Here is a 23379-nt window from a genome sequence, read left to right as displayed (position 1 = left end):
GAATGAACAGTATCAGTATTCACAATCTTTGCCATGGTAAGTTTTCAATAGAGGCCAGCATTGGCGAGGGATCCACAGGAAATTGGAGTTGAGAGGGGCAATTTGTCTAGACCACGCACGGACAGGGGCACGCTACCAGAAGAAAATTTTATCAGATAGCGATAAGGACTCAAGGTTAGGCACAGACCAAATGGAGCTTGTTCAGACAGAAGGCTGAATTCCAAACGTCAGAATCATGAGATTTGAAGAATTTTGCAGTATTCCATTCTGTATTATACGTGCCAATTCATAAGTAGGCATTTCGAGACACTAAGCCTGTTACAGCGATTAATCGCCTTTTAACGTAACGTACGGCCCGGGACTAGGGCCTCGAGAACCGTCGCGGCTACAACAATCTCGTTGTGATACAGCCCGGCGACTACAAATCTTTCGTCCTTACGCCATCTATAAAGTCTGCTTGCCCCGCGTCTCTATTGGGAGCACGAGCATGCTGAAGAAAGCAGCAATAAACAAACCTCCGGAGGCATAGATCGGAGCCTTTGGATTGGAGCCCCCAGCCTGGATAGCAACGATAGGGGCACAGAGACCAGCGACCCGGTTGAGAAAGCTAGACATTCCCGTGCCAGTACCACGAATAGGCGCGGGGAACACCTCCGGCGTGTACGCGTACAGAGTTCCATACATAATATTTTGGAAGAAAGCCTCGAGACATGTAAATGCCAGCTGGAAATCGGAATCGGATGAGATGGTGAAGAGGAAGACGAAGACGCCAGTGATGGCAGTTGCAATCGCCATCGTGCCCTTGCGACCGATGTATTTCAAGTCAACAGTATAGCAGGCAAGGAGAGATCCTGGAACACCGACGATGGCGGTAATGGCGTAGTTGCGGTATACGGTGCTTGTGTCGTTCACTACGCCGCCACCCGAGTTGGCCAGATACTGCGGTAAGAAGGCATTGAAAAGCGGGTACGCCATGCCAATCGTCATCCACTGGAACCAAAGGAGAGCAGTGGTGAGGCCAATCTGCTTATCCTGAAATAAGGCAGCGAAGCGCTTGAGGGAAAACCTGCTTAGGGAGCGCTTTACAATCTCGACCGTGCTCAGCTTCGCATCTTCGCCGGTGGCTTCTTGGTCGCCTCCAATTTGGTTGAGAATGTCCTCGGTAAGCCAAGTGTGAGTCTTGTTGTAATGCGCAATACCATACACAGTTGCAACTGCTTCTGCCTGACGGCCGCGGGAGAGTAGGAACTTCGGAGATTCGTAAAGGTGGAAGAAGAAAAACCGGCAGACGAACATCGCAAACGTGAGAGCTCCCATGGTGAGAATGAGGTAGCGCCATCCCATGTTATCAGCTTTCTGACACTGGCCTACCGGAGTACTGGACGGGCACGAGAAGTTAGGAATAAAGGCCCACGCGACTGAAACTTATTAGTATAGTTGATATAACCTAGGACGATAAAGTACTCACGGAGGGAGGCGATCAAGTTTCCAACGGGCCAAAATACCGAGAGTAAAGTGAGTAGGTTTCCGGAAGTTTGTGGCAAGAACTCCAGGAAAAGAGCTCCGTCAACAGGAAGATTTCCACCAACACCGAGACCAATGCAGGCATAAAGGGCGCATGTGCCAATCCAGTTGGGGCCTCCACCTGAGGCAAGACCGAAGACACCAGCCAGGAACAGGGTAAAGTTGAACGCAAGTCGACGTCCAACAACATCTGATGCGGTACCCCAAAAGGAGGCACCAATACATAGACCAAGAAAGAGCGCTAGTGTCGTATATCGAACTTCTGTCTGGCTGACACCAAATTCAACTGCGATTTGAGGTAGCGTAAGCGCGACGCCCTATGCGACAGTCAGTTTCGGCGGCCTTTGTTGAACACAATGGTACCTACCTGCAACCACACATTATCTGCCATCCAGCCCATACCGCAGAGAGCGAATAGTTCCCATTGATATCTGCCCATTCCCATATCTTGTAGAGCCCTGTTGATGACTTTTGACTTCCCTAAGCTGTGTTAGCATGTCAAGCAACCTCCCTGTCTACCATTTCACATGGTCGCAGAAGGTTCGATTAATACGATGTAGACGGTCGTGACCTTAAAGTCTTGTGGGAATGAGAAAGTTCGCAAGACGTACGGTCATAAGGGGTATCAGTGTCTGATGCTGCGACGTCCGCCACGATTTCTGCTTTCAATGACTCAATAGTCATTCCATGGTTAATCACACCACTTGAAGCTTCACTATCAGGTCTTCTGGGTACCTCGCCAGATTTGTCCTCTCTTGTAGTTTTCTCACTCTCGCGTTGGTCTGATGTTGCAAGGGAGATGCGTCGCTGCGAGGAGACGGACCCGCGACGGGTGGCTTGATCAAGCGGTACAAGGACGCCTGGAAACTCCGATACATCATGCGACTTGAAGGGGTTGACAAACATAGTTCGGGGCATTTTGACGGGAGAAATCGATATCTGTTTTTAGCGTCGATGGGTTTGTTGCATGGAAAAGACGTTTGGCGCTTTGGTAAAAATGAGGAAGTCGCTGTTGGGGAGATGTTGCTCAGGCTCGTTGTTGCGGATGGCGTTATTTGTCGCTATTGCTCTGGGAGGGAGGTGTCGTTTGAACCTTCACTAGCACGGAATGCTTAAAAGGCTTGGAAGGCTGGTGAAGTTTGTATTGGGTGAATTCGCCAAGAGCGCTCAGGGGAGCAATAATGAAACCGCGAAATGAGTATGTGCCAGAAGAATCATGATACTGAAAGGGTGAAGGGCCTTTGCGATTCATATACCGTCGCTCACCCCCCGGTACTAGTCCTGTCCAAAATTTGGGACGACTGCTGGGTGTGGAGTCGCTGGTGTGGTACGCCAAGTCGAATCGCTACGGGCCACTGACGTACAAAGTACTGCTTAATTGGCCCAAGCAAAGTTGTCGCATGTCCTCCACACAGCAAAGATTCTCACGCATCGCCGTTGAGGCTCACACGGCAGGCCTAATTTTCACGCCATGGGAACTAGTGTAAGCCTTTATACGATGGTGCCATGCTGGCCCACTATCTTATGTACAATGACGCAGTCTCACGAACGACAAAACGGAAACCATATTATCTTCTTTAGAGTCTCTGAAGGTTACATGCGTGGGAACTTGAAAGATTCGAACTAGAGTTCTACGTGCTTGACATACTTCGAGGGCATTGCAACGTTGGCCGGCGCTCGTCGCGCATCTCCGTGTTGAGGCGGAGGTTGAAATGTGGCGGAACTAATTTTTCTTGCCGGCAGCCGCCCACTAGTTGCCGATTACGTTTCAAAAGCCCGTCGCACGCAAATTATCACCACTGAGTCCATCGCATCCACTTCTATACACCAATAAGGCGACATTCACTCGTAGCTTGCTGTGCCTTTCCCGACGGTAAGCGGAGCCTCATCTTACGTACATCAAAACTCTATTCTGGGGGCGTCGTTTTTGAGATGCACACTTTGCAAATGTGATGAGTGGTTGAGCGCATGCGAGTACACAACTCTTATCGCGCAACCTAAATACAAGTATTGAACTTGGAGAGGGAATATTTTATGCTGCTTCACGCTCGTAACACGTCTACGAACCCGCCCATTAGATCGTCAGGGTCTGCCCCGGCGCTCCATACATCTGAAAGCGATGGCGTGGAGGCGGAGGACAAGACCGAGACCAAAGATGTGGATCTCTATGTCGGAGAGGCCAAACCAGCATCACGCGACTGGACATCTTGCCGCCATTTCCCTTCATTTCCCTGTCATACGTTCCCACATCTTGAAAGAGCGGGTCAAGGCGGTAGCACTGTCAATGTTGGTATAGTCTTTTGTCACATGCACGCTCAACTTTATAATGATTTTACCCGCCATGTAACTTGAGAGATCTCGAGTATACGTTTGAACTCCGGTTGGGACTACCATCACCGCAACACTATGTGATGTACATGTCATAAGAACGTGAACAGTAGGCGTCAATTTCATTCTTGCTAAGGGCATGAAACAAGCCAACCGGCAGAAGGGAGTGTGGAACTAGATCTCTCACTTGTGGTAAAACTTTATCTGGGATAAACTCTACTACAGCGTCTCCAGCCACCCCAGACGCTTTAATTGTCTCTCGTTGCTCTGCTGCTTCTTTAGCTTCTATATCTATTCTCTGTTTCCAAATCAAACATAAAAGACCCTATTGTTCATGTGAATACGGAGGGAGAAAATAAATTTGCTTTCGGTGTTTGGGTGTCGTCGCAACTACGGTTCAGATCTGAAGATAAGATGGCATTTTTGCGTCTCACTTCTTGTACCTCAATGGATCCCATCGACCGCACATCGGCGTCCGTTCCGCAATAAGGGGGTTCATTCCTATTTCCAGTTTGCGCTCTCTCATTCACGCCCTTTTGTAACCAGTCTAACAAAACGCGTGACAAGATGCCAAGCTCGGTGGGATAGGTAATGTATATTGGGAAGATATCCTAGCCACCACCGGTGCTGCAGAACTTGGTGGGAGAATAATCAAGGTCTACACCATTTGACATGGGCGAGACAAGCGAGGGCCTTACTATAACAAAAGTTGGAAGCCATCGTAATCAGGCGCACCATGAGCATTCGAAACCCCGAGTGCACTAGATTTTGGTAGCCTCGTAATTTCAAGGTTTTATGAGCACGACTTATGTGATGGACTCGTGGTTTGAGAAATCATCAAGTTGCAGATCCTCCCAGTACCTATAATGTACGCGGCCAGGCATATATCCCCATAATTTCAAGCCATCTTTAGGTTCTTCCAATACTCCACCTTGTAACAAAGATGTAGCCCCAGTAGCCTCGGGATGCTTCCTCTTTTGGACTCTAGTGTTGCTGAACGGCTCACTGGATGACATTAGTCACCGCTGCGATAGGCTAATCGCTGGGTAGACGACTGAATCTACATACTGGGCTGACTAGTCATCTGCAATCTGAGGGTGCAAGCAAATACCCACTCGATTCTGTGGAGAACCTCGGCAACGCTTACCTGGTGAGAATTAGAGGACGAACATGGAAGTGCATACATCGGTCAAACCCGAGCACAGAGCGCATGGAGCGAATAGCAGCACGGGGCAAAAAGTCGGTTTCTTTCATCTGATGACGGCGGGTGTCGGCTGCCGCCCGCCGACCGCCGAACCCGTCCGGAGAGCCTCATCACCACAACTAATAACATTATTTGGGATTTCGGCTGCTCTACTTCTACATGACACGGTTGCGCCTGAATATTCGAAATGAGCACAGATGGACAACCGCACCGCATTATACCCGCGAGCCGGCGTAGAGACAAACCCATCTTGTCCTGCACCCTCTGTCGTCGAAGGAAGTGAGCGACATTGAACCTAGGTCACTCACCTGCTATAACTAGATACTAATGATGCAGGTTGAAATGTGATCGAAACCAGCCATGCAAAACATGTGTCGATCGGGGCCTTTCGCTTTCATGCACATACCTTCGGCAACCCGCGGCACCCCAGGAACCTAAAGCACCCAATAGTGTTCATGATCGCATCGATCAGCTTGAGAAGCTCGTTACGTCCCTGATGGGCGGGAAAGAGACCGATAGTGGTAGTCCTGCGCTCTCTACCTTATCGTACCTCGAGCAGTATGGCGACGATAATACCGAGATCCCAGGCACTCCGGATCGTGTGAAATTTAGCGGTGACACCACGAGCTACACGAACAGTGGTCATTGGACGAGTATATTGGATGGAGTACGCTACTCGAATATATGTCATGTGCATGCTAACCTTCCCTTAGATTTCAGAACTAAGAGAGCACCTGGATCAAATACCTACCTCAGCCAGCGCAAAGGATGACAATAAAGTAGAAATTTGCGGCCCAGATTTACTTTTTGGCGGTCAAAGACATGCAACCAAGCAAGAGCTACTTGCTGCTCTACCTCCCCGCGCCGATGTGGATCTGCTAATTGACACCTTTTTCGCGTCTATGGACACAGCCCCTGGTAAGTAAGTTTCACAATGTAGTGGGCTCTTTGCTAATGAGCGTAGCAATGCTGCATAGGCCAACTTTTCTTAGAGAGGTCCGTCTCTCTTCTCCTACATACAGCGTTGCTGACGGCATGTGCAGTACAACGACTTCTGGACTCAGCCCTTCGAGACTCCTACCATGTGGTTGGGGCTGCTCTACGCTATCCTCGCCCTTGGTTCGCGTTTCCAGTCAACATTTGAAGGACATGGGCCCGCTCTCCAAGGCGATCCAACGACTTCTTTATATACCGCTCGCATGGACTACTATCGCGAAAAGGTTGTACAGTGCCTCATTCTTGCCAACTACACCAAATGTCCACCATACACCGTAGAAGCTTTCTTGCTGTACTTTGGTACTGAGTATCTACGGTCAGCGGACACACAATTCAGCATGACTTTGATTGTGGGCATGGTCACACGTATCGCCTTTCGAATGGGCTACCATAGAGAGCCGTCGCGATTTCCCAACATCTCGCCATTCAGGGCGGAAATGCGGCGCAGAACGTGGATGGTCGTCATGTCGCTCGATCTCGTCACATCTTCGTGTATTGGCCTGCCACGAATCATCCAACCTTTCATGTACGACATTCAAGAGCCTCGCAACCTGATGGAAGAGGACCTGTTTGAAGATATTGCCGAACTGCCGCCGTCGAGACCGGAAACCGAGCTGACTCAGCTACTCTATTCTATAATGCTGACTCGAGTGAGAAATGCCCATGCGAAAGTCATGGACTTGATGAACGCGACCTCTCAGCCACAGTATCGGGAGATTATGGATCTTGATGCAGTGCTACGACACGTGTATGACAGAGTACCAGAGTCTGCGAAGGCCATGCCCGCGGAGAGCTTCGACAGCGCTATATCGCCAGCCTCTATGCGCCGCTTATACTTGGGTTTGTCTTTCTTGAAAGCGGAACTCATGCTACACCGACCGTATCTTATCCTTGGTCGCACCGATCTAAAGTATGAGTACTCTCGACGAGTATGTCTCAATGCCGCGCTTGAAATGCTAGTCTTTCAGCGCAAGCTCGATTCTGAGATACAACCGGGTGGGAAGCTTTGGTCGCCCGGCTGGCAGATAGGTGCGGAAGTCCTACCATGAATACTGTTCGTTGTTTTGCTAACACACGAACAGTAAGTACCTAGCCTTACGTGCTTCATTAGCATTTACAGACTGTGGTATCCGTAGTCGCGTCCGCCTATCAAGAGTATTGCTAATCCCTTCACTACTTTTAGTTCACCGTAAGCTGGTACATGTCTTCAGTCGTGGCTCAAGATTTTCTCCTCGCGACCACAGTCTTGATCTTAGATCTCGACGAAGAGTTAGTCGCGCCACTCCAGTCTACTATCGAAGTAGCGAGAAGCGGGCTTCAACTAGACCGCGCGCCACCCACACGGAAGGAAATCATCGACACTCTGCAGGACGCACATCGAATATGGCAGAAGGCGAGCAAGCGATCGAACGAGGCTCGCAAAGTGGCTGCGGCTGTTAGGCTGGTTCTCCGCAAAGCAGAAGATCATGTAAACCAGCCAACGAATGGCCTGAATGGTGAGTTGATAACGTTAGTTCTCAGCAGAACGACACCTAACATTGGCAAACAGCAAATCCTGCACCAGAACAACACGAACACACTTCGACACCGTCTTCCTTTGACTTCAATGATTTCGCCACTCAACCCTCCGGCCCCGAAACGTTCGCCGTGGATAACTCCATGTATACGAGTCAATTCGGGCTAGACGATATGCCTATGGACTTGGCATCTTTCGCAGAAACATTCAACTGGGTACGTTTACATCTGTGATTGACTGAGGGCCCCAGGCTAATTACTCTGCTCGCGCATCAGGGTGACCTGCCGGTCACTGATCTCCAAATGCAGCCGTACGGGCAGTTCCCTCAACGTCCGCTATTTGAGTGAAAGAAGCAAAAGCAGTAATCTTCCTCGTTCGAAGATGGCTTTCTCGAGTTTGAAAGGCTGTGCTATTCGGGCTGCGATGGAACTTGCTACTAAAAAAGTGGCTTACTCTCCGACTTCGACAGTGTCTAGCTGTTGCTGAAATGGGATTCAAAGGGAAAGCCTCCATCTTGATTTGGTGCTGTTGCCGCATCAGACTTTGACGCCTCGAACCCAGCGCCGGGATTACATCTTCCAGCAACATCGACGAAGTCACCCACCAGTAGCTGATGTATACCCCAAGTTTTTGACTCTAATGAAACTTGGCAGTAAGTTAGGGTACGCTTAGGATGATGCAATGACTCCTCCAATCACACGTTGGTAACACGGAGGAAGTAGATCTGTTCAAAAAGCAGCGAAAGAAGCTTCTGAATTCTTGTTCTATGTATAAACAATGCCGCTCAAAACGCCAAATATGCAATAGACCAAATCAAGCATTTTCATCGAACACCAGGGATTGGGCCATTTTTCTCATTTGAGCCCAAATCTTCCTCATTCCATCCACTCCCGGCACCAACTTTTCTTCCTCCCTCCTCCCGTTTGATTCTGCACCACAGACTGATATCCTTGTCCCAGATAAACTGCCAAATGACATATATCCAGCTCTCATGTCGGGGCAGGTCGTCATAGAACTCGTGGGCGATCTGATTCAGCTTGGGTAGGCGGGTCCAGGGAACGGCAGGGAAGTCATGGTGCTCATTGTGCAAGCCAACGTTGTATGTGAAGAAGTTGAGAGGCCCGTAGTATGAGTATGTCTCGGGTAGGGGAATCTTGTTCGCGGGGCTGGTAGTGTCCTTGTTTGGCTTCTCGAAGACGTAGTGCTCGGCGATGAAGTGGCCTGCGCAGGGGTGCAGGGATCCGGCAAGAAAACTGCTCATAATTAAGTAACCTAGAGCCCTTCCTCCTGCAAAGTGTACGAGGGCATAGTCGAAAGCGAGCTGCACGGCGACGTTGAAGAGGTGAATCTGGGTCATGGGCAGATTGTAGACGAACATGGGGCGCAGGGCGTAGAAGAGGATCTGGAAGGTGGCGAAAAAGGCCTTGCCAGCAACCGAGTCGAGGAACACGGCTTCGAAAGCGGTGGGCAGATCCGTGTCAAGGCCATTGACGCCGAGGGATTTGTGGTGTGTGAGATGGTAGGGCCTGAAGGAGGCACTGTAGGGTATGCCAATGGGTAGATTGGCGAATACCGCGAAGATGCGGTTGGCAAGCGGGTTCCTGAAGGCGAGGTTGTGCGAGATCTCGTGGATGGCGAGGAACAGGTTCTGGTTCGCTGTAGCGCCGACGACGTAGGCTGTGAGGAAGAAGGGCCATGAGAGCATGGACGTGTTGCGGAGGAGATATGCGCAGAGGACTTGGATAGACACGACGAGTGCGACGACGTATTTGGTGAGGGGCTCAGGGCCGCAGAGCTTGGTTACCTGGACATGGTAAGCTTCGAGGTGGATTGACTTGATTTCACAAGCTGCCATACCTCTGGGTGGGCCTTGATGATGGCCATTCGCCGCGTCTTGTGCGGCTCTTCGGTGTAGGTCCAGAAGAAGTCGTCATGGCCAGGTACATGCTCTTGGTCGACTTTCCCTTGCTGTGGCTGCTTCTCCGCCTTGACTGTGAAACCTCTGCCAGTGGGCTTCGGCGCTGGCACCGTGGCGGTAGAGACTGACGACCGCATACTGGCCGTGGTAAAGCAATTGAGGGAGAGACAATTGAGTGAACAGGTCCAAGGTTGTGGGCGAGGGGCGATTGGAGTTGTTGGCAGCTTTGACCCTGAGAGAAGAAATGTGGACCGACGTCGCCCCACGGTTGGCTGATCTTCCTCGCCACATGCGCGTCTTTGACTAGCCCAGGAACCAGCAGATATTGATCCCCTGTTCAATCTTCAAGTTTTGCCAATGACGGCTCGCGATACAGCCTTATGTAATTTGCCCTCTGAATCGGGGGTGGGACTTGGCTCCATCTTCCCGAGGTCTCTTATCTTATCTTATCCATCACCTAGTATCCACTGTAAAGCCCTGGGCTACATTCATCAAATTCTACGTTCCACACTTAGTATCTAGTATCTAGGTACATTCATCTACCTGGCCACACTGGAGGCATCTCAGTTCGATTCTTCTACACTCGATCCAACATTTTGATTCTTCCTCTCACATTGATCCCACCGCCACCACCCGCCAAAGCTTCTTCTTCGCCCAATCCATCTCCTCGCAGTAGAATTGCTTGGACAGCTTGGCAAACTTGATGTCAGGAAAACTTTCTGCTAGTACAGCTGCAGGTGAACCAGCTGGGTAAGGCGCCCCCTCTGGTACACCTCCACCGTCGAGGACCGCGTGCGCAGGGAACGTCGGGTAGAACATGAGATGCGTTGCCCGGAGCGTCTTGTAAAAGGGCACGAGAAACCCAAGGTCAACATCGAATGCCCATGTCCACGTAGGTGATGATGTATGCCGGATTGCCGACTGCACTTCATCTGACGCCGTTGCTAGCGTGATACGCAGTTCCATGTTACCCTCTCGCGTCTCGAGGAAGATGGAGGATAATGCTGTTTGGCGCATTTCCGGTGTTTTCCTCACCGTAACCAATACCTCCTTCAAGAAATTATCTGCCAATCCCCCTTTCGAGGCCGCCTTGCGCACCATCCCTAACCGTACGGTAATCTCGTTTCCGGTATCCTCATGCAACAATGGCAACACTGGCCGTGCAACCCATGCGAATCCGTTCGACACGCCAATGGAGAAGTCCCAGCCACGCCAGTTGCTATACTTGACGTGCATGCGCTCCTCCCCTTCGTGTACTGGAGCGTAAAACCATGCATCTGAGGGCGCGCCGAACATACCTTGTGGGCTTCCGCTAGTGAAGGTGTGAACCTTTGGGCGTGGAGGTGGCATACTACTCTGCCCGAATGCACCTGCCTGGCCATTTTGGTTACCGAATCGTCGACCTTGGTCGTAGTCGGCTACCCTTAGCTCTTCAAGAGAGTACTTCTGGTATGGCTGCTGGAATGTAATGGCCTGATAGTGCTGCGTCACAATTGGTGAGTCCTCATCCTTCTCAGTGAAGGCCTGGAAAGGTGTGTCCGCAGTGCCGTTGTTTACTGGGGGGCTTCTTCTAGCACGGAAAGTCCGAGATTGCGACGGAGGTGGGTCTTGATGTGGTGAAGGATCCCGCGCCGGAGGTCTCGTGTAGGCTTTTGCAGTGGGGCGCTTGTATCTACGCTGAGGCTCTTGCCGCTTGCTCGCACTCTGAGTAGACTGACTAGAGTGACTGTAGGTTGGCCGCGTGGTCCGAGACAAAGTCCCGTCATACTCCTTTCGCTTCTGCACATCGATTAGAACCTCATACGCCGTCGTCGCGAACTTGAATATCTTCTCGCGACTAGCCCGTTCCGCGTCCGGTAGATGAATCGTTTTATCAGGGTGATTGGCGAGCGCGACTTTGCGGTAGGCTTTCTTCACTGCGGCTTCATCAGCTTTGATGTCAATCTCCAAGAGCTGGTAGTGATTGGGCACTCGGGACATGATGGACAACGTCAAAAGCGGTGTGAGCGGGGGAAGGTATTCTTGCGAGTGCGGATTCACTCTTCAGGGAACTCATGCGGGCACCCGCTGTGTGCAAGTGAGGGTGAAATCGCCAGCCAGCTGCAAACGCAGCCACCCGCGAAAGCGCGGGCCGCTATAGGACAATATCGTCATACTGATCTAGTGGGTTGGATATCAAGCAAGAACAAGAGCTGTAGACGAGTTGTCTATGGTGACATGCTTGAATCGAAGTATAGTAAAAGGTAATCGCGAAGACTCCTGATGGGCTAACGCTGTTGAAAATACACAACTACCTGAAGAGCGAACTCGACTCCATGCGACGGCTCGCATTCCGTACAGTAAGTGCTCCTATATCGTATCAACGGGATAGCGAAGAAACCATATCTCTCCACAATCCCCTACTTAACATGCAGTAATGACAGAAAATATGCAATAGAAACCTTGGTAGAGTTCCGCTTCGAACCTTGCCCTTGCCCTTGCCTCATCAGACTCTACCTTTCCGAAATCACACTATTTGTTCGAAACAATCGTTTGCTCGAAATAAAGGCCCTCGCATGCTCTTCCCTCTTCTCAACAATTTACAAGATATCCTTATATGACACCCAAAAATAGGCCTGGCAACGTGCCATTCTCAGGAAATCCTCGCCATCTCTTTTCGAGAGTCCTGTAAATTGTAAAAGAAGGAAATAAACTGCGTCATCTAGCAAACCACTGAGCCTATCTTTCTCTCAGGATGCTCATGTCCTTTGAGAAATCTTGCTGTACTCACTTCTAGATCTTGGTCTAGATCCTGAGTGAGAGAGACGCACTCAGTCAAACTCCGAGGTGAGGCACGATGCAAACTCCTAGCTACATCGGAGAAGGTCAGCTCCCACACTCTATCAAGGTTCTAGACGAAGTGAAGGCAGTTTACGAAGAAGTCGATCAGCTGGCATATCCTTCCCTCTCTTTCTTTTACCTGCTGCTGTCTTGTCGAACCTTTACTACATCAGCTCTTACAATATCTATATCGTTGTCCTCCACCTTGAGCATCAAGGAAAAGCAGGATGGCGGACAGCAACAGCAGACCTGAGCCTGACCGCATGGCTCGCGCTACATCCCTAGCTCTATCGGATATCTCTGAACTCACTGTCTTGTCCAGATCTCCCAGCCCGGTGCCTGACTATGCGACCGTTTTTACCAGCGCCAACGAAATCGCGGAGTCAGTCAACTCTGTCCAGTCCACACAAAGGGGTGACGACGGACGCTTTATCTCGCCTAGCAAGAAGAGGGCTCACTTTACTGCTGAAGAAAGGTTTGTTCGCAGCGGAAGAAACGATGACTTACACACTAACGATGTCAAAGGCCACACAAGACTCTCAAGAGACAGAAAGCGAACCATAGCATGAGTCTACGAACAACCCGTAAAGGCGAAGAAGCGGATACCCCTGCGTCAACATTAGACCCTATGAGCCCGATGCCGTGGGTTGTCGGGGAGGGTGGTTTCGGAACCATGAGCACCTTGCCAAAAGAAATACGCCAAGAAATATATGGCTACGCTTTCGATATCGACTGCCCAGTGACCATCAAGCAATGCTGTGGACCCGATACGACGAAACGGGAACGGCAAACATGCCGAAAGCACGGCATCGCCACTAAGATGGGCGCTGGCAGATTCAACATCCTCCAGGTCTCGAAGGCCATCCGAGAAGAGGCATCATGGGTTGTCTTCGAGCAAGGCTCCCTCCATCTAGAAGTAGCCAGGGCCGTCGCCCCGTATCTGAACGGATACCGCTCCCAAAGCCTCCGACATATGCCGATATTCGTGCAGCACAACGCGCGGAAAACTGCAATGTGGACTGCGGCCGCGCAATTTCGGCTCATCGAGATCAGCGTACCTGAGAACGAACTCAACTTTGGAAATCCATTAGTGTATACTGATCATCTGCTCGGCATCGTAGCTCTGCTTTGCAAGACGTGGGAACACCGGTTGCTTGTTCCCAGCGCCGCTACTGCAAAGTCGGTGCACGTGAACCTAGGCAGCGTGTTCCATCAGATGCTGCCCTTCAACATGGAGTCGCAGGCTGCTGAAGGCTACGGTGATCTCCTTGACTGGCTGTTTGTCCATTCTCCGTGCGCAGAACCCGACTTCGATAAGCTTGCTCTAAAGACCGCCCATGACTTGCGACGACTGGTGTTCTTTGTTGGGAAGCATGACGGAAACGCAAAGTGGAAGTTCACGGCCAAGACCCAACTGAAGGAGAAGGACAAGGGTGGTGCTAGAGAGCTGCGCGCTTTTCAGTTTGGTTGTGCAAATAGTGGAGTCATGTTTGAGCATATGGACTGCAGCTGAGAAGACAACCTCGATCGTGACTGGGCGTTGCAGGGTGGGATATTTCGATTTGAAAGGCGTATATGAGGCGGAGCGGGATGGTTTGTGTGTGCTGTGTGCTGTGTGCTACCGTCTTATCCAGAGGCATTAGACACAAACTATCGAACCAAAACTCATTTCTATCATTATTAGTTGGACGAGCCAACTGTGGTGGCGATCAACTGGCAGGAGTAAGTACTTCATAGATTTCTAACTGAGTGCCCGTAAGCTAGATGCCACTCAATTTGATACTTGCTATCCCAAGAGACTCAACCTCTCAAACTTTCTCACCTCTGGTGCCTGTCTCTTCTTATCTACCTCTTGAAGACTATCCCATAGCGTAGCGTCACCACCGGTCGGCCTGAGATTCTCTCCATCTGTTGCACCTGTCGCACCGTTGACGGCCTCGAGCCCAGCCTGCAGACCGCCCGTTGCGACAACGGGTGGATACATTTCCTTGATCGCATCATGACACTTCTCTATGACCTCAGTGACCGCGTTCGATACGGCCTCAGCACGCTCTCTCATATCACGCCTAGCCAGGCCTTCAATAAGCCGCTGAATCTCTTCCTGCATACTATTGATGCGCTCGATAAGACGTTCAATCGAGTTGGTCAGGTACTCTTCTTCATAGACTGTACCCTTCTTGCCTCTTGCGCGCTTTCTCTCTTCTCTGCGCTTATTCTTACTTGTCTTACGCGTTGCCTGTGTGTTAACTGTGCCTGTTTGATTCGTGTAGCGCGTCATGAATGTGCCGCCAGACGTCGTATCCGTAGGGGCCAGGGAAATGTTATCGGGTATGTTCACGCCACCGTCGTCCATGCCTTCATAAAACGCCATAGGATCCTCTGCCTTTTTTGTACGTAGTTCGCGAAGTCTAGGTACTTGGGCGAGTAGTTGACTCTTCATCTCGGCGAGGAATTCGGTCATATCTGCGCTTCGTTCCACGAGCCCAGGATCGATAACTTCGGTGATGAGTTCTGGTTGGCGACGGAAAGTAACGATGCGTACTGCTTCGGCAAAGTAGCAACCTTTGCAGAGAAGTCGTGCGGCAGAAGCGATGTCAGAGAGATAATCGAGGGTTATTGTTGAGGCCGAGAGGAAATCTTTTGACTCTGCAAGACCTTCTGCGAGAGACGACGCGATGGACTCAAGCTCGTCTATGGTTACACCTGCTAGTGTAGCGGACGATAATGCCTCACGCCATAGATTCGCTGCACGATAGCACGGCCAAGCTGACGAGTAGTCTTGCAGGTACTCGTAAGCCAGTGCAGCTTCTTTGCTCTTGTTGTTCACGCTGAGGTAGTCTGCATAGAGACGCATGATCTCCTTCAGCCGGCTAGTATCATATTGATACAATTTCAAAGCTTCGGGGAACAGTGCATGCTGCTGCACGTAACTCTGGACCTCATCGAAGGCCTGCAGGTCTTTGAGATGTGCGAGTGCTTTTGTCTGGCGACCGAGCTGATCATCGATCTTGAATTTGCGACGAAGTGGGGGTAGATCCTGCAGCGACTGCAACTGAGGGAGATATTCTCGAGGATCCTGAGGCGAGGTCAGCGTCATGAAGTAAAACAGATTCTATGATTATTATACTTTCTGCGATTGCTGTGCGATTAACAGAGCAAGGTCTAGATTGTACAGCCCCAGCGATGTATCGTAAAGTTGATTGACGTCGGCTAGGAAGCAAATGTGCTCCGCAGCTTTGTCAGTAAGCTGATCTTGAGTTGCTTAGAAAATGTTAGTGCAAGTAATACAAACGTGGGAGATGATTACACACCCTGTAGACGACCTATCATCTCTAGCCCAGTCTCAAGAGCTGGCGGTACCTTGCTAACGTGAGATGTGACAATGTTTTGCAAGCGGTCGTGCTTGTACTGGGACTGCTCGAGGACGGCCAAGAACGCGTCACATATACGATTAACCTTGCCATCTACCTGAGCATGTGAAAGCTTTGGTATAACGGCTAAGTCTTTCGTCTTTAGTGTTTCCTTGTACATTGTTTCCGAGACGTCCTCATTACTGCATGTAATTAGCCATGATCTTCAGTTTCAAAAAAGGGAGCTGACCGAAGTTGGGAGAGCAGTAAGTCAAGATGCTCTACTCTCTTGATCTGAGTCACAATTCTTTCAATGTTGGACATGAATCGATCCGGATCATGATCATGGAGTATGTTCATGTCTACGCGTTGGTTACGGCAGGTAAGGAAGGCTTCGTCGTAGCGCTCTGCCTCAATGCTGCGGCGAATAGCCGCAAGAACGAGCGCGCGTGGATATATAGTCTCCAAATTGCCTCTCGGCATCTGAAGTACTACTGAGTATGTTGTCGGCATGACTGTGACGATTTTGGCCCCCCTCTCAATACTTCTGCAACGCTCGTCTTTCTGCGGTTCGTCTGCAGGCACTTCAAGCTCTAAAGCACATTAGTCGGAACGAGAACGGGAAGCTCGATTATTGCACATACCGTTTGCGCTAGTGAGGTGCACGAACTTGAGAACATGCTGAGTGGTTGTAAAAATGAGATGAGCCGGCGCGACTACAAATGATGTACAGTTCCGGACCAAAATCCGCTCATTGGCATACAGCACGCCTCCTTTTGTAAGACCGAAAGCTAGAGTCTATTACTGTTAGCTAGATGATGAGTTCAGTTGAGACATCTCCCATACCTGTCCGTCAATGTCGATGACCTGGATTTCGGGAGGGAACGAAGGGAACTTTTGTACAAGAGAAGTTTGAGGAGGTAGATCTGCCGTGGCTTCATCGGTGCTGACTTGGTGTAGCGCTCCGTTTTGAAATTGCAGGTATAGCGTCTCAAGATCAACACTAGACGTCAATAAGGAGGCACCCTCAGCCTCTACAACAGGACCTTGAAGAAGCAGGTCTTCACCTTCGCACCGCCAGAGATAGCTTCCATCTTCATCCCAATGGTCAGTAAGAACGTAAATCTGATTGTCACCAACGAATGTGACATGTCGTGGACAATAGTCTTTGATCGCGTCGCTCCGCCAGAGCAGGAGAGGTCTTGGAAGAGGTTTTTTGCTCATGTCGAGAGCATATACTGCAAGATCATGATCTGAAAGTACCGCGAGATGATTTCCAGACAGAGATAGTGCAACGTCAACGGGCTTGTGCTGGAGCGCAAGCGTATGCAGCGACATTGGAGGAGGAATATTGGCGATCCTCAGCGGTGTAAGCTTCAGAGACACTAATAAATAGTGGTCAGCAACCAAATCAACCCGTAGATGTGTCGCAACTTACGTCCATCTATCGATGCAACCATTCCGAAGTCATTCGGGGGTGCAACCGAACCAGTTGCTGTGGACGATACATATTCGAGTACTTGAAGCGTACCTATACCGGAGACAATTAGCGAAGGGAAGTTTAGAAGGGAAGTTTACCTACCTGGAGTTGACAAAGCCACCACCAGCGGTCGCTCCGAGTGCCATGTGCAAGTGACCTTTTCAAGAGCAGTCTCAGGGAATGATAATTCTTGCTTGAGATAGTAATGGTAGTTGCTCATGGTCCACAGCTGTACTTTGTTGGAATATGATACAGCTAGAACATTGGAATCGCTGTTCCACCTGAGCGTTAAAGGTATTGTTAAAGACGCGAGCTCTTCCTCGGGCAGTCGCAGGTCAAATTGACCATGACGAAGGCCATTTCGCTCAAAGAAGATGACTTCGATCTTGTCCGTGGAACGTCGCACGCCTGCAATCAAATTGCCGGACGGTCGCCAGCTGAGAGCTCCTTCAAGGCCATCGACCGGTTCGCTAACACTGTCCAACTGTCCTTCTCTTGAGTAAACACGAATCATGCGGCGGCGTTCTTCTTCTACTTTGTTGACCGCAAAGTACGCTCCGTCGCCTCGCCAGCTGATGGTAACAGAACGATCGTCGAACAAGCTCATTGCTCCTTCGTCTATTGTCTCCGGCACAGTCGGATCCTGCAACGCCCTGGCTCTTTTCCCCTTGAACTGCGTTTCTTTCTTTCCCCAGCCCACAGAAACATGGTTTGAGACGTTGACATCTTCGGCAGTGAGAGTGATGTTTGCCACATTTTCGATATCACGGCTCATCAGTAAAAGGGTGTCCGCCTGTGTGGTGATGGCGAGTAGTTCCTCGTCTGGCGACCAAGCGGCTGCCGAAATTCCAGCATCTACGGACCCCACAATCTCGACCAGCTCTTCCGTCGGCAGAGGGTTTTCTCGGACCAGTACGATGTCTCCCCCTGCCAAGATCAAACATGATGTCGATGTATCTGAAAAATAGTGTAGGCTCAAGATTGAGTCATGGCTTAGCGAGGGTAGCGGGCACGGTGCATCCCACGAAGCAATGCTCTCGAGTCGCGCCTCTGCATCGCTGCGGGCATAGTGCAGTCTTTTGAGCTCGATGGCTGCACGTGATTCTGCAGGCCCAAACGCGCATATTAACGTATCTGAAGCGGCGTCCCAGGCTGTAGCAGTAAGTGGCAACGGATCCTCCCCGGAAAATCGCAGGAGCGATCTCCCCACGATCTTGAGATTTCGCATCGCCAGATAACCATGAGTTTCGTATGTGAGTGGATGTGTGATTGATATTCGTAGTAATCGGGTGCTATGAGTGGTTGTGAAATTTTGGTGAAGCTACGTCCGCCGAGCTTTTGCCGAAGGTTGCATGCATGTCCAAGAGGCTTCACGTTAAGCGTTCATATGACGTGCATGCATGGCACCCAGCAAGTAATTACAGGTTAGCCAAGAAAGTAGCTGTATTTCATTAGGCTGCTCTCTACACAGTCAATGTATAAGATATTGTGCGCGTAATCACCAGGTAGTACGGTGAACACTATCGGCAAACCGCACCTCGAGATGGACGAGCTCAATGAGCAGGAATTGAGCAGTGAATGACCACGGACAATGAAATTGAATGATATGATGTCTAGTACAGTCGTTTACGGGACCTCCGCTTATTCTACAAGTTCCGTGTCTCCCCAGTGCACGAAGCCAAAGCCCACTCTCTGTCTCCTCATATCTACTTGTTCTTCTTTGTCTGCCAGACTGTGATAACACAATGGTTAGAAATATATACCAGAAGGACGGAATCGAAATCGGGGCCTTACCAGCAAGGAGGAAGGGGAGGGAGAATCCGGTGGCTGTCCTGGTTAGCTTTGCCTTGCCATTGGACCCCTCAGAAGCTTACCCATGAAGCCCCAGTACTTGAAAGCAAAGCCCCTCTTCAGCGGGTCGAAGGGCAAGTTGCTGCGCGGGCCCTCGGGGTAGTGGTATGGGCTGGAAAGCTGGGAGCGAGTCGACTGGAAGCCGCGGCGAGCGACGAGCGATGGGGCCGAGGCGGCGCGGAAGGTAGCACGGGCGAGCATCTACAGACGTCAGCGGAGAGTAGAATTGATGTGGTTACGGAACGTACTTTGGCGGTATTGCAGAGTGGAGAGGGTGCGGAAGGGCTGATAGTCGTGGTGGTTCGATGTTGGGGTCAATCAAGCGCAGCTTCCACGCCGGCGGCCCTGCCTTGGCTGCAGCTGGCCTGTGCGCACGAACCTTTTTTTGTGAACCAGCGGCCGCGTCTGCTACCAAGCACAGTCTGTCTTTGGTCGCACCTTTGCGACGCACAATTGTCAGGCCAACAGCGCCAGTGTGTTCCCCGCCACCAAAGGATCCAGAGCTCCTGGAAACAAACGCGCACACTGTATCTATACACCCGCCATGGACGACCTGTTCGACGTCTTCGAAGGCGGTTCAGCAAAGGATGCAGCACCCAAAAAGAGCAAGAAGCGCCAGGCAAATGGCGACGTAAAGACACCCATAGGAGATGTGCCCATGGCAGATGCGCCCGCCGAGACTGCCGACGACGTCGCAAGCGACCAAGAGAACGAGAACGAGAACCCAAACGGCGCACAACAGCTCCTCAAGAGACAAAAGCGCGATGCAGAGCCCGAGCCCATTGTGACAGATGACTTTGAGACGGAGCAGTCCCGCGAAATCGCCGCAGCTGCCGGACTGCAAGCGCAGCCCCAGGAAGGCCAGGCTGTGGTGCTCTCACATCAGGTCCGCCATCAGGTTGCACTCCCGCCCGACTACGACTACGTCCCCATATCCGAGCACAAGGCGCCCGCAGAGCCTGCGAAAACATGGCCCTTTACCCTCGATCCCTTTCAACAGGTCTCCATCGCGTCGATACAGCGGAACGAGAGCGTTCTGGTCTCCGCGCATACATCGGCTGGAAAGACCGTCGTGGCAGAGTACGCCATTGCGCAATGCCTAAAGAACAACCAGCGAGTCATCTACACCAGTCCCATCAAGGCGCTGAGCAACCAAAAGTATCGCGAGTTCATGGCCGAGTTTGGCGACGTTGGCCTGATGACTGGTGATGTCACAATCAACCCTACTGCCACCTGCCTAGTCATGACCACCGAGGTTTGTATGCCTGCTGCTCCTTACCACCAAGTACTAACGTTGGCAGATTCTGCGCTCCATGCTGTACAGAGGTTCCGAGATCATGCGCGAAGTAGCCTGGGTAGTCTTCGATGAGGTACATTATCTGCGCGACAAGTCCAGAGGTGTCGTTTGGGAGGAGACGATCATTCTGCTGCCGGACAAGGTCCGTTACGTCTTCCTCTCGGCCACCATCCCAAACGCCATGCAGTTTGCAGAGTGGATCACCAAAACACACGGCCAACCATGTCACGTTGTCTACACCGACTTCCGCCCGACCCCGTTGCAACACTACTTCTTCCCGCAAGGCGCAGACGGTATTCACTTGGTTGTTGACGAGAAGGGCGTCTTCCGAGAGGAGAATTTCCAAAAGGCCATGTCGTCAATCGCGGACAAGGCTGGGAGCGATCCGGCAGACTTCCTAGCAAAGCGCAAGGGCAAGGGCAAGGACAAGAAGACCAACAAGGGCGGCAACAAGGACAATTCGGACATCTACAAGATCGTAAAGATGATTATGATGAAGAGCTACAACCCGGTCATCGTGTTCAGTTTCAGCAAGCGGGAATGTGAAAACTATGCGCTTGCCATGAGCCAGCTCGCGTTCAACGATGACTCTGAAAAAGCCATGGTGTCCAAAGTCTTCAGCAGCGCCATTGAGATGCTGTCAGAAGAGGACCGCCAACTCCCCCAGATTCAGCACATTCTTCCTCTACTTCGGAGAGGTATCGGTGTTCACCACTCCGGCTTGTTACCTATTCTGAAAGAGACTATCGAGATTCTGTTCCAAGAAGGTCTGATCAAGGTGCTTTTTGCGACCGAGACCTTCTCTATTGGACTGAACATGCCGGCAAAGACCGTCGTTTTTACCAGCGTGCGCAAATTTGACGGCGTATCACAGCGATGGGTCACTCCCTCTGAGTTCATCCAGATGTCTGGTCGAGCTGGTCGCCGTGGCCTCGATGATCGCGGCATCGTCATCATGATGATTGACCAGCAAATGGAGCCTGCTGTTGCGAAGGAGATTGTGCGAGGGCAGCAAGACAACCTGAACTCCGCTTTTCATCTCGGGTACAACATGGTTCTCAACTTGATGCGAGTTGAAGGCATCTCTCCAGAATTCATGCTGGAGAGGTGCTTTTTCCAGTTCCAAAACACGGCCGGCGTCTCAAATTTGGAGAAGAGTAAGTCACTTCTTGCAATAATTGGCAAACCGTGCTAACCATGACAACAGAGCTGCAAGAACTAGAGCACGAAAAAGCATCCATGATGATCACAGACGAAGCGACTGTGAAAGACTACTACAACCTCCGACAGCAGCTGGATACACATACCAACGACATGCGCGACGTGATCATGCATCCTAATTACTGCCTGCAATTTCTTCAGGCCGGTCGTTTAGTCAAGGTCAAGTTCAAGCAGCACGACTTCGGCTGGGGCGCAGTTGTAGCTTTCACACCACGCAAAGCGAACAAGGGCGAGATCTTGCCGCCTCAGCAATCCTACATTGTGGACATCTTGCTCTTGGTTGCAAGCGATACCAAGTTTATGCCTCAAGTGAGCGATGGCCTGCCGCCAGGCGTTCGCCCACCTGGTCCAGAAGATAAGGGCAAGATGGAGGTTGTACCAGTAGTACTGAACTGCATCGAGTCTATTGGTCATCTCCGCGTTTTTCTGCCGAACGAACTGAAGTCGACCGACCAGAAGAACGCCGTTCGCAAGGCGCTAGACGAGGTTAAGAAACGCTTCCCGGACGGCATCGCCATTCTGGACCCCATTGAGAACATGCAGATCAAGGATGAAGCCTTCAAGCGGCTGCTCCGGGTAAGAACCTTTCTCTCTCTCCTTTTGAACACTCCCCTAACGTTTGTAGAAAATCGAAGTACTGGAGTCACGTCTTCTCTCGAATCCTCTTCACAACTCGCCCAGGCTACCGGAGCTGTACAGTCAATATGCGCACAAGATTGCCACTGGCGACAAAATCAAGAACATCAAAAAAGAGATCGCGAGTGCCCTGTCCGTTATTCAGCTAGACGAGCTGAAGAGTAGGAAGCGCGTTTTGCGACGAATAGGCTTCATTGATGATGCTGATGTTGTTCAACTCAAAGCCCGCGTCGCTTGTGAAATCAGCACGGGTGATGAGCTAGTGCTCAGCGAGCTGCTTTTCAATCGGTTCTTCAACGAGCTGACACCAGAGCAATGCGCGGCTTGCTTAAGCTGCTTCATCTTCGAGGAGAAGAGCACCGAGGTCCCAGCGCTCAAGGAAGAGCTTGCCAAGCCGTATCGCCAGATTCAGCAACAAGCCAGGGTCATCGCGAAGATTTCCCAGGAGAGCAAGCTGACAGTCAATGAAGAGGAGTACCTCAAGTCGTTCAAGTATGAGCTTATGGAGGTCGTCTTCGCCTGGTCCAAGGGCGCCTCATTTGCCGAAATATGGTATGTTCTTCAACTTGTATTCTGGGCATGACGGTAGTTAACTCTTCCCAGCAAAATGACCGACGTCTATGAAGGCAGTCTGATTCGGCTGTTCAGACGGCTAGAGGAGTTGCTGCGGCAAATGGCTCAAGCCTCCAAAGTCATGGGCAGCGAGGAGCTCGAGCAGAAGTTTACTGCAGCGCTGGACCTGGTCAGGAGAGATCTGGTTGCAGCCCAGTCCCTGTATCTCTGATTTAGCAGCACGTTGGCATTGTGTATATCATTGTATTAGTGGAGTCTATGGACTAGCATTTTCGGCGCTCATGTAGTAGTAAGTGCGGCACTTGCACGGCGTTCCCCTTTATGCGATTCAAAGGATGCGTCACTAGACCAGCCAGCGTCTCAAGTGGGCGCGCAAGGTGGCATTGGCGTTGTGAAGCCCAAAAGGAGTCACAGTGTGAATGTGTGCTGGATAGAATTGACTAGATCTGATGCCGTGGGCTTCTACGGCAGACGATCCCCCAGCAACAGTCTTGGTTTTAGTTGACGTGAAAGTGCATGCGGCGAATGTAATACCCCTAGTGAAGAGCAAAGTAGACTTGGAGTGCGCATGTCAGTCACAAAAGGCTGCATGTATAGTTTGAAGGTAGCTTCTAGTTGTAATCTGACCCATGCATGCAACATGTGCCTAAAAGTATTGTTGGTGA

At 50.9% G+C, this 23379-nt stretch overlaps 8 protein-coding genes across 8 annotated transcripts; 3 read left to right on the top strand and 5 right to left on the bottom strand.

Annotated features, from left to right (window-relative positions):
- Nucleotides 1-252: 252 nt before the first annotated feature.
- K460DRAFT_360593 (MFS general substrate transporter) lies at nucleotides 253-2733 on the bottom strand. The gene is made up of 4 exons (XM_040932300.1): nucleotides 2136-2733; nucleotides 1892-2004; nucleotides 1469-1841; nucleotides 253-1418 (listed from the first exon to the last, which is right to left on the bottom strand). Exons 1-4 carry the CDS (start codon nucleotides 2440-2442, stop codon nucleotides 445-447), a joined length of 1767 nt encoding a protein of 588 aa, XP_040792306.1. The 5' UTR covers nucleotides 2443-2733; the 3' UTR covers nucleotides 253-444.
- Nucleotides 2734-5243: 2510 nt separating this feature from the next.
- Nucleotides 5244-7801, top strand: K460DRAFT_372178 (uncharacterized protein; the record flags this gene model as incomplete). Its single annotated transcript, XM_040934486.1, has 7 exons — nucleotides 5244-5335; nucleotides 5393-5723; nucleotides 5770-5978; nucleotides 6034-6052; nucleotides 6100-7081; nucleotides 7264-7548; nucleotides 7602-7801. 7 exons carry the CDS (start codon nucleotides 5244-5246, stop codon nucleotides 7799-7801), a joined length of 2118 nt encoding a protein of 705 aa, XP_040792305.1.
- A 110-nt stretch (nucleotides 7802-7911) lies between these two features.
- Nucleotides 7912-9829, bottom strand: K460DRAFT_324324 (sphingolipid delta4-desaturase). The gene is made up of 2 exons (XM_040930567.1): nucleotides 9426-9829; nucleotides 7912-9372 (listed from the first exon to the last, which is right to left on the bottom strand). Exons 1-2 carry the CDS (start codon nucleotides 9621-9623, stop codon nucleotides 8392-8394), a joined length of 1179 nt encoding a protein of 392 aa, XP_040792304.1. The 5' UTR covers nucleotides 9624-9829; the 3' UTR covers nucleotides 7912-8391.
- A 189-nt stretch (nucleotides 9830-10018) lies between these two features.
- Nucleotides 10019-11283, bottom strand: K460DRAFT_360590 (uncharacterized protein). Its single transcript, XM_040932299.1, has 2 exons — nucleotides 11219-11283; nucleotides 10019-10982 (listed from the first exon to the last, which is right to left on the bottom strand). Exons 1-2 carry the CDS (start codon nucleotides 11250-11252, stop codon nucleotides 10096-10098), a joined length of 921 nt encoding a protein of 306 aa, XP_040792303.1. The 5' UTR covers nucleotides 11253-11283; the 3' UTR covers nucleotides 10019-10095.
- A 1286-nt stretch (nucleotides 11284-12569) lies between these two features.
- Nucleotides 12570-13819, top strand: K460DRAFT_381670 (uncharacterized protein; the record flags this gene model as incomplete). Its single annotated transcript, XM_040935373.1, has 2 exons — nucleotides 12570-12781; nucleotides 12877-13819. The coding sequence occupies 2 exons, from the start codon at nucleotides 12570-12572 to the stop codon at nucleotides 13817-13819; spliced, it is 1155 nt and encodes a 384-aa protein (XP_040792302.1).
- A 142-nt stretch (nucleotides 13820-13961) lies between these two features.
- On the bottom strand, nucleotides 13962-18427 carry K460DRAFT_390405 (elongator complex protein 1). The gene is made up of 8 exons (XM_040935779.1): nucleotides 17239-18427; nucleotides 17095-17187; nucleotides 16503-17041; nucleotides 16301-16454; nucleotides 15907-16249; nucleotides 15618-15859; nucleotides 15434-15567; nucleotides 13962-15382 (listed from the first exon to the last, which is right to left on the bottom strand). The coding sequence occupies exons 1-8, from the start codon at nucleotides 18362-18364 to the stop codon at nucleotides 14093-14095; spliced, it is 3921 nt and encodes a 1306-aa protein (XP_040792301.1). The 5' UTR covers nucleotides 18365-18427; the 3' UTR covers nucleotides 13962-14092.
- Nucleotides 18428-18724: 297 nt separating this feature from the next.
- K460DRAFT_360587 (uncharacterized protein) lies at nucleotides 18725-19295 on the bottom strand. Its single transcript, XM_040932298.1, has 4 exons — nucleotides 19236-19295; nucleotides 19011-19188; nucleotides 18931-18963; nucleotides 18725-18868 (listed from the first exon to the last, which is right to left on the bottom strand). The coding sequence occupies exons 2-4, from the start codon at nucleotides 19186-19188 to the stop codon at nucleotides 18843-18845; spliced, it is 237 nt and encodes a 78-aa protein (XP_040792300.1). The 5' UTR covers nucleotides 19236-19295; the 3' UTR covers nucleotides 18725-18842.
- Nucleotides 19296-19410: 115 nt separating this feature from the next.
- K460DRAFT_411563 (antiviral helicase) lies at nucleotides 19411-23284 on the top strand. The gene is made up of 5 exons (XM_040937479.1): nucleotides 19411-20242; nucleotides 20289-21441; nucleotides 21492-22081; nucleotides 22131-22693; nucleotides 22745-23284. Exons 1-5 carry the CDS (start codon nucleotides 19532-19534, stop codon nucleotides 22923-22925), a joined length of 3198 nt encoding a protein of 1065 aa, XP_040792299.1. The 5' UTR covers nucleotides 19411-19531; the 3' UTR covers nucleotides 22926-23284.
- Nucleotides 23285-23379: the final 95 nt, after the last annotated feature.

This window comes from Cucurbitaria berberidis (genome assembly GCF_010015615.1).
Source record: "Cucurbitaria berberidis CBS 394.84 unplaced genomic scaffold K460scaffold_1, whole genome shotgun sequence".
NCBI classification, from domain to species: domain Eukaryota; kingdom Fungi; phylum Ascomycota; class Dothideomycetes; order Pleosporales; family Cucurbitariaceae; genus Cucurbitaria; species Cucurbitaria berberidis.
Note: the sequence above shows the minus strand (reverse complement) of the source record. Positions and strands in the feature narration are given on the sequence as shown.